Source organism: Morus notabilis, unplaced genomic scaffold (genome assembly GCF_000414095.1).
Source record: "Morus notabilis unplaced genomic scaffold, ASM41409v2 Scaffold3109, whole genome shotgun sequence".
Lineage (NCBI taxonomy): Eukaryota > Viridiplantae > Streptophyta > Magnoliopsida > Rosales > Moraceae > Morus > Morus notabilis.
In genome coordinates, this window is record NW_010362650.1 from 18336 (window position 1) to 27732 (window position 9397).

The following is a 9397-nucleotide window of genomic DNA, read 5'->3' on the forward strand; positions in this document are numbered from 1 at the left end:
AGACCTGTTTTGTAGCACTCTACTGGGTAATCGATTAATGAGGTATGTGGCTGTTAAGACTGCTTCCCCCAGCAGAATTTAGGAACATTTTTCTCAAACAATAAAGCGCGACTGACTTCTAGGAGATGACGATTTTTTCTTTCTGCAACCCCATTTTGTTCAGGAGTGTCAACACATGAAGACTCATGGATTATGCCATGTGTTTGAAGGAATAGTGACATTACTTGATTAAAGTATTCTCTCCCATTATCATAACGAATATACTTAATGTGAATTCCGAATTGTGTAAGAATCATTTTATGAAATATGGGAAAAATTACACTCACATCAATTTTTTTTTCCATTAGAAAGAGCCAAGTAGTTCGAGAGTAATCATCTATAAAGGAAACAAACCAACGAGCACCACTGATGTTTGAAATTCTAGATGGTCCCCACACATCTGTATGCACTCGGGAGAAAGGTACAGATGATCTTGAGGGGCAGTAGCGGCAGCAACAGTAACAGCAAGAACTGGGGCAATTAAGGCCAAACTCTCACTTGGTGGAGTTTCAAGCATGACGCCTCTCCTTCCTTCTTCACCACGGACAGTGGAGAATACTTCACTCAAGGATGGTAGTGAATCTTTTCCAAGTATTTGCACACGGACTTGGTCATATTCCACATTCAAACCAGCCAAGAACTCATAAACTCTTTCTCCTTCAACAAATTTTAACATCATTGCAGCATCTTCGCTGCATTTCATCTTAAAGTTTGGTAGTAATCGAGTTCAATCCACAAATTTTTCATTTTGTTGTAATAAGCGGTGACCGAGAGATTACCTTGCTTGGTTGAGTGAATTTTTGTCTTAATCTCATAGACTAAGGCAGCATCACGAACCTTTGAATAGGTCTCCTTCGCGGTGTCCCAGATGTCTTTTGACGTGGGTAGAAACATAGGATTGCCACTGATTTCGGGCTGCATTGAGTTCCAAAGTCATGTCATGATTGATGAGTCTTCTACATCCCAAGCCTCGAACTTTGGATCATCCTCCTTCGGTATGGGGCCTGTCAAGTGACTCAACTTGCCTTTTCCTTTAAGGAAGGTTCTAACTAATTGGGACCACACTAGATAATTTCGGCCATTGAGCTTGAAGGAGGGCTACAGGTTTTGATATTCACCTGTTTGCGGCAGGGGGTTTTGGGTTGAATCAGAGGTTAGGTTGACATCTGTGGTATTGTTGCCTGTTTCATAAAAATCTGACATTTTGTAGGTGCCTAAAGGAATAACAGTGGACAGTTTTTTTTCAGCAAAAGATTGCGAGGGGCTCTAATACCATGAACAAACAAATGTTCTCACTGTATATTATTTCATTGAGGAAGATTTACAACTATTTATAGAGTACAGGGGTATTGTCTAATTTGGTATATAGCCTAAACTAGGAAACTCTTAATACAAAAGAATCAGGTAATGAATTCTGGTATGACAGTCACCTATACAGCTTGCATTGACTTGAAATACTAGGAAACTTTCTCTAAGAATCCGATCATTGACTAGACAAATCAGGGAATGATTTCCCTGAGAATCCAAGGGAAATCATGGAGTGATTTTCTTGATTTCAAGTCAACGAATCTAGACAGATTCGTCAATAAAGTTCAATGTTATCAGATTATTATCCCTCATGTAATTGGACCAATGTTTTAATCTCATTAACCCAGCCTTGAGCATTGTACCATGATAACATAAAGAATGAGCAATTCATTTTTCAGTTGAGCAACAAGATTCTTTGTCTACAAAGAAAGTCATTTGAATTAATGAAGCACAGAAACTTGCAGCTTAACAAAAATTCTATCCACAAATTTGGAGAAAGAAGGGTTTTTGCAAAGCACTAACCTCCTTGAGAAAAGCCAACATGTTAGGTGTCGGTTCATGGAAATCTGCGCCCCTGTAATCAACAATTTTATCTGGTTCTTGAATATAGTTCACAGTTGGGTAAACAGGATCTCCACCCCATACTACAAAGGCCAAATGCGACAGTCAGTTACCAGAGCACCATGAAATTGATCAAGTAGCAGAATGGAGATCCTCATTTTCAACCGTGATCCTCTCACGATAGATTTGGTTCAGAGAGTTTGACAGATGAAAGAGAAATTCGATCAAGATCTAATAACCTCTAAGCAGACTCTTCTTGCATTAAATGCAAAAGAATAAGCAGCAGATGAAAACATATGCTAGAAAATAAGAGGCATGAAAAATGCAAACTTAGTAGCTTTTTAGTGAATACTTTGCTTTATTTGATCCTCGCGCATTCGCATCGCTAAAGGATCCCTACGTATGCGGATGTCGGTTCCCATCATTATGCGATACTCTCGATCTGTCTGGTGAGGATTACCTTGCTTGGTTGAGTGAATTTTTGTCTTAATCTCATAGACTAAGGCAGCATCACGAACCTTTGAATAGGTCTCCTTCGCGGTGTCCCAGATGTCTTTTGACGTGGGCAGAAACATAGGATTGCCACTGATTTCGGGCTGCATCGAGTTCCAAAACCATGTCATGATTGATGAGTCTTCTACATCCCAAGCCTCGAACTTTGGATCATCCTCCTTCGGTATGGGGCCTGTCAAGTGACTCAACTTGCCTTTTCCTTTAAGGAAGGTTCTAACTAATTGGGACCACACTAGATAATTTCGGCCATTGAGCTTGAAGGAGGGCTACAGGTTTTGATATTCACCTGTTTGCGGCAGGGGGTTTTGGGTTGAATCAGAGGTTAGGTTGACATCTGTGGTATTGTTGCCTGTTTCATAAAAATCTGACATTTTGTAGGTGCCTAAAGGAATAACAGTGGACAGTTTTTTTTCAGCAAAAGATTGCGAGGGGCTCTAATACCATGAACAAACAAATGTTCTCACTGTATATTATTTCATTGAGGAAGATTTACAACTATTTATAGAGTACAGGGGTATTGTCTAATTTGGTATATAGCCTAAACTAGGAAACTCTTAATACAAAAGAATCAGGTAATGAATTCTGGTATGACAGCCACCTATACAGCTTGCATTGACTTGAAATACTAGGAAACTTTCTCTAAGAATCCGATCATTGACTAGACAAATCAGGGAATGATTTCCCTGAGAATCCAAGGGAAATCATGGAGTGATTTTCCTGATTTCGAGTCAACGAATCTGTCTAGATTCGTCAACAAAGTTCAATGTTATCAGATTATTATCCCTCATGTAATTGGACCAATGTTTTAATCTCATTAACCCAGCCTTGTGCATTGTACCATGATAACATAAAGAATGAGCAATTCATTTTTCAGTTGAGCAACAAGATTCTTTGTCTACAAAGAAAGTCATTTGAATTAATGAAGCACAGAAACTTGCAGCTTAACAAAAATTCTATCCACAAATTTGGAGAAAGAAGGGTTTTTGCAAAGCACTAACCTCCTTGAGAAAAGCCAACATGTTAGGTGTCGGTTCATGGAAATCTGCGCCCCTGTAATCAACAATTTTATCTGGTTCTTGAATATAGTTCACAGTTGGGTAAACAGGATCTCCACCCCATACTACAAAGGCCAAATGCAACAGTCAGTTACCAGAGCACCATGAAATTGATCAAGTAGCAGAATGGAGATCCTCATTTTCAACCGTGATCCTCTCACAATAGATTTGGTTCAGAGAGTTTGACAGATGAAAGAGAAATTCGATCAAGATCTAATAACCTCTAAGCAGACTCTTCTTGCATTAAATGCAAAAGAATAAGCAGCAGATGAAAACATATGCTAGAAAATAAGAGGCATGAAAAATGCAAACTTAGTAGCTTTTTAGTGAATACTTTGCTTTATTTGATCCTCGCGCATTCGCATCGCTAAAGGATCCCTACGTATGCGGATGTCGGTTCCCATCATTATGCGATACTCTCGATCTGTCTGGTGAGAAAACATTTCAATTAGTTGGGTTACTTCATCTTCACCCGTTTCTTCGTAATGTTTCTGAATAGCATCTCTTGAAGTGCCCTTCTTCCATGCTTTTACCCATTCTGAGTAGTATGCAATTGGACCAACTTTATTCAGCCTCTCTTTCTCAACTTGAAGCCTACATTTACCAACAACAATTTAAATCATTCCCTATAAGCACCATTAGAATACTATAGCAAGTGTTGGACCAAAATAGTCACACTGTACAAGGGAGACTAAACAGGTTGTTAACTTATTAATAATATCATTAGTGTTATTAGTATTATTTCTCTAGTTTTCCAAATTAGTAACTAAGCTTACTTTGTTTACTTCCATATGAATATTCAGCAACTAACTAAAGGAGTAGCCAAAAAAATCTTCAGTTCATATGCAATCGATCGGTTTCAATGTGTCAATAAGCAGGGAAACTAAAACCTTACGCTTTTCCATAAGGTTGTAACTATAAAATTTGGACTAGCAAAGCTGCCAAAGCAATTGGTCAACAAACTGAAAGCAGAAAAGACAGGGACCAGAAACAAGTGAACTTCCACTCATTTCATCATATGGAAATTAAAAGTAAATATATGTTCGCACATTTGTGGGTAGGGTCAAAACAGAGAGAGCATAAGCTATCATAATGGAACATAGGATAAAAAAGATATGCAGAAGTGATGGAATAACAATATTTATAAGTAATTCCACTAACAAACATTGTGGGTCATCATTATCATACTCAAAGCAAGCTCATATGGATATTGATAATGGCCCTTAATATAATTTAGAAAATCAATCATGCACAACCAAACACAAACCCTCAAAACTTTAGAAACTTTCCCAACTTTTTTAAACTGGAACTATAACGCTCTGCTAGTTTGAAAATAAAGCAAGAGGGAACTTGACAAAAGATGTCAAATGAGAAAGAACCATTTAAGGCACTCTTAATTTTACAAAACAGAAATTACGAAACAGAAATTGATCTCTATATTAGAATTTTTCCCTAACACACGAGGGGATTGTTTATGAAGAGCTGAAAGCAACCTTTCAAGATGTTAAGTTCATCCAAGGAAAGAAAAAACCAATTTTCAAGACACATAAAGAAGAAAAGATAATTGGAGTGACCACAATATCTTAAAGACATTGTATTAAGGTCTCATTCTTCTTGATTGTAACCTGTAAACCGCTTGATTTGGAAAATAAACTGTATGCCGTTTAGTTATTGAAAACAATGCAGTCTAATACCATTCAATTGGTGTAAAAGGATTTTCTACCAGCCAAAAGTTTGCAGCAAACATTAAATTTGAGACAAACTAAATTACTTCCTAAATCTTTTAGTAATTACTTCTTAATTTTTTTTCTAGCAAAAAAAAAAAGGGAAAAAAAGTCCAACAAAATATTTTTGCATATGAGCTCTTCAACATGACAACGTGTAACTAGCCTTTCCCTGCTTGAGTGTGTGGACTCATATGATATAAATATACACAACTTGTGGACACAAACATGGATACCTTTCTTCCTTGAAAAGATGTCGTCTAGCTCTGTAAAGAGAAGTTTCAGTCAATGTTGGATGTTCACCATAAAGCTTAACCTGCCCAGTCTCTGCCATTGCTTTGAGAAAAACCTGAAATTAAAAGAAAAACTTGATATCAAAACAAGAGACCTTTAGTGTCTCTTTGAGAATATCCTAGGCTGTGTATGAATGCAAAACGAACAATTGACCAACAAAAAGGTAACTTGTCAAATTTTTTCAATAAAGCTAATCCGTGTGGCATGTCCTATTTATTCAATCCTCGTGTAAACAAGATCCTAGAAGTGGTACATGCGTAAAGGTTCTGTATATACCACGGAATAAAGCCAAATGATTGAACATCTATGTTACAATATGATCTATATTAATTAGATTATTTCCCCACTCATCTTTTAACATGTAAGAAATGTTTTCTTGCTGTATAATCACAAACCGTTTCAACATCAGGCCGTCTCCTTTGCCATCTAGACCATTGTTCCTTGTCTGGCTTTCTCCAGTTCCACCACAATTCATCGCTTGTAAGTGGCTCCTCTATTGGCTTTTTCACTTTGGGATCAATAAATGGGTGAGGACGTCCAAGTTTCTTGTCAAGATCAAATCCAGTTTCTTCTTCTTTTTCAGGTTCTGTTTGATAAACAACATATTCAGACGAGTTGTCTTTAGGGTCTTCCATCGCGTCCTCTGAAGTTTCAGACAACACAGGATCACTGGACTCTACACTCACTTCAGATGACTTGGGAGCGGAAACTGATGTTGTTTGCTTCCTCCTCCTACTTCCAGGATTTTTGCCATAGGATGGAGATCCTAGGGAGTTACCAGTAGGCTCAGGAGCTCGAGCAGCCCTAACTCGATCAGCCGTGCCTTCTGGCCAATACTCTTTCCCTGGAATGCTGGCACGAGCCCCAGATGCTGGTTCAAGCTGCCCCGAGGTCGAGTCCATATAACTATAATATGGTGGACGCTCGACAGACACCTGCTTAAAGTTTTCATCATCTTTCTTCTCGCACTTAATTGAATGCAGTTTACTTACTCTCTTCGATGAATCAGTGGAGCCAACTCTAACTTGAAATGTTCGAGAACTTAAAAATGATGTCTGCAGTTCATAAAAAATCATATATTCCCAAGTTTAGCACCATAGAAAATACCAAAAGGAAATGCAAAATGAGACTGTGTCCATGTTAAAGTGATATAGAGTCCTTGAAAAAGAAAAATAGCAGGTTCATCTAAGAAATTTCGGCATTAATCATTTAATGTTTTGTTATAGCCTGAATTTGAAAGAGTTAGCCCAACAACTATAGTAAAACAAACAATACAAACAACAAGGACTAAAATCTACGTAGCATATGCAGCTGCACGAGCAAGTGCACAGGTAATGAATAAAGAACTCACGTCTGCCTCTTTGTAGAACTTGTCCAAGAGGCAACTAGTTACAAAGAAACAGAATACTTAAAATCCCAAGTTCAAATGCTCAATCTATAAACAAGAAGAAGAAAAGACTACTGAGTGATACACAAGTGGAGTTCTTTTTTTTTTTTTTGATAAAGAAGTGGAGTTTACTTTGAAGCCAAGAATTGCAATTCTTAAGCACCTCACAAAAGTGCACAAAAGTGCACAAAAGGATTCGTGCAAGCCGCTTTGCAAGAGATTATGAAACCAAAATCAACCAAAGAAACAAAAAAACCCCTTCTTCCCTTAGCATAGAAATCAATTTGCAAAGGAAAAAAAAAGTGCAAGCCGTATTGATGCATTAACACTCAACTCAAGCAACAAATTATGAAACTAAAGGCCATAAGAAATAAAATTAAAAAACCTGCAACTGATTGAAACATGGGTTCCTAGTAATATAGCCATCTGCAGAGACTGTACCCCTCAATCCCATATCTGCCAAAGACAAACCCAAAATTAATTATCTTGTAAGTTGTTTTCTAAATGAATAAAAATGAATCATCCAACAATTATATCTGCCAAAAAAAAAAAATACCTTGGTACAGCCAAGCTGCTGACATAGATGCCATTTCTATTTACCCCCAGTACATATATCACCCAAATCTGAAGGAGTGTACAATTAAGACAAAAGAATCTGTTAATGTAAAATATAGGACCCCATTTGAGCCCAAACCAAGAAGAGCACAAAATCCCTCAAACTGAATAAGTTTAACTCGATTAGTGAAAATTTTTCGAGTGTTGTTCCATTTTAGTCTGATGGGTAACTCAAAAACAGACAATCTTGATATTCGCAAGTATGATTTAGCTTAACCAAGAAAGATGGGAGTATTTGTTTTTTACCTGTAACAAAACCAAGCGAACCAAGGTTGACGGGTTTAGTTGAATTTCTTTATCAGCTTCTGAATGTGAAACAGAGAACGGGAATGGCTGAGGATGTTTGGGTTTGAATTCGTGTGATCTGCTGGAGAAAGCGGACACTGGACGAGGCTTTGGATTTTGGAGAGTGAAAATGGATAAACTATACTCCCATGAAACCTTACCTTTACCCGTGGGCCGTGGAGGTTTAAGATATCTTCTCTTTAAATTTTTACACTAAAAAAAAAAAAAAAAAACAAAAAAAAGGAAGATTTGTCCTTTTCTTTTTAATTTTTAAGAGAATTTTACGGGTCGAGTTGGGCGGTTGGACGGTTTTTTTTAGAAACCATTTATTAAGAGCTTATTTAATTCGCTATTTCAAATTTTTAATTTAAATTGAGATGTGATTTTATATGAAAATTTTTTATTATAGTAAAAAAGTTAAATGTGATTATTTTTAAAAATTTTTTACTATAATAAAATTCAAATCGGTGAAATGAACAGGTCTAAATCAAAAGTAATTTTTTTAAGCGGTTAGGCAGTTTAATATTTCTAACAAAATTTAAATCAAACCAAATCACTCATAAATAGTTTGAGCGGTTAATATGAGACAAAAGGTTTTAATAATTAATAAAAATATGTTTTAAGTTTATAATATAATTTAAAAAAATTACAAATAAATAAAAATGAAATAGAGTGTTTTATAATCGTACAATCTCTATTGTGACCAATAGAAATTAAAATAAAGAAAAAATATTTTAAATATAAAAAATTATATATGTATATTTTTGGACATATTATTCCGCGTTTTAAAGAATCCAAACCATTAACTAAACCCCCAAAAAATTAGACAAAATTCGTGTGAGCTGCTGGAGAAAGCGGACACTGGACAAGGCTTTGGATTTTGGAGAGTGAAAATGGATAAACTATACTCCCATGAAACCTTACCTTTACCCGTGGGCCGCGGAGGTTCTGGGTCCGTTTAGTTCGTTGATTCGAGTTTTTAATTTGAGTTGAGATATGATTTTATATGACAGTTTTTTATTATAGTAAAAAAATTAGATGTGATTATTTGTGAGAGCTTTTTACTGTAACAAAACTCGAATTCTAAACTCAAATAAGCAAAATGAACGGGGCCTTAAAATATCTTCTCTTTAAATTTTTACACTAAAAAAAAAACAAACAAAAAAAAGGAAGATTTGTCCTTTTCTTTTTAATTTTTAAGAGAATTTTACGAGGTCGAGTTGGGCGGTTGGACGGTTTTTTTTAAAAACCAGTCACTAAGGGTTTGTTTAATTCGCTATTTCAAATTTTTAATTTAAATTGAGATGTGACTCTATATGAAAATTTTTTATTATAGTAAAAAAGTTAAATGTGATTGTTTTTCAAAATTTTTTACTATAATAAAACTTAAATCGGTGAAATGAACGGGTCTAAATCAAAAGTAATTTTTTTAAGCGGTTAGGCAGTTTATTATTTCTAACAAAATTTAAATCAAACCAAATCACTCATAAATAGTTTGAGCAGTTAATATGAGACAAAAGATTTTAATAATTAATAAAAATATGTTTTAAGTTTATAATATAATTTAAAAAAAATTACAAATAAATAAAAATGAAATAGAGTGTTTTATAATCGTA

General features: G+C 35.6%; 1 protein-coding gene across 1 annotated transcript; it reads right to left on the bottom strand.

Annotated features, from left to right (window-relative positions):
• Positions 1–376: 376 nt before the first annotated feature.
• Positions 377–7936, bottom strand: LOC21384580 (protein PLASTID TRANSCRIPTIONALLY ACTIVE 12, chloroplastic). Its single transcript, XM_010102642.2, has 14 exons — positions 7743–7936; positions 7438–7505; positions 7267–7337; positions 5890–6549; positions 5437–5549; positions 3811–4070; positions 3420–3541; positions 3260–3316; positions 2708–2855; positions 2261–2620; positions 1870–1991; positions 1710–1766; positions 819–954; positions 377–696 (listed from the first exon to the last, which is right to left on the bottom strand). Exons 2-14 carry the CDS (start codon positions 7469–7471, stop codon positions 377–379), a joined length of 2460 nt encoding a protein of 819 aa, XP_010100944.2. The 5' UTR covers positions 7472–7505; positions 7743–7936.
• Positions 7937–9397: the final 1461 nt, after the last annotated feature.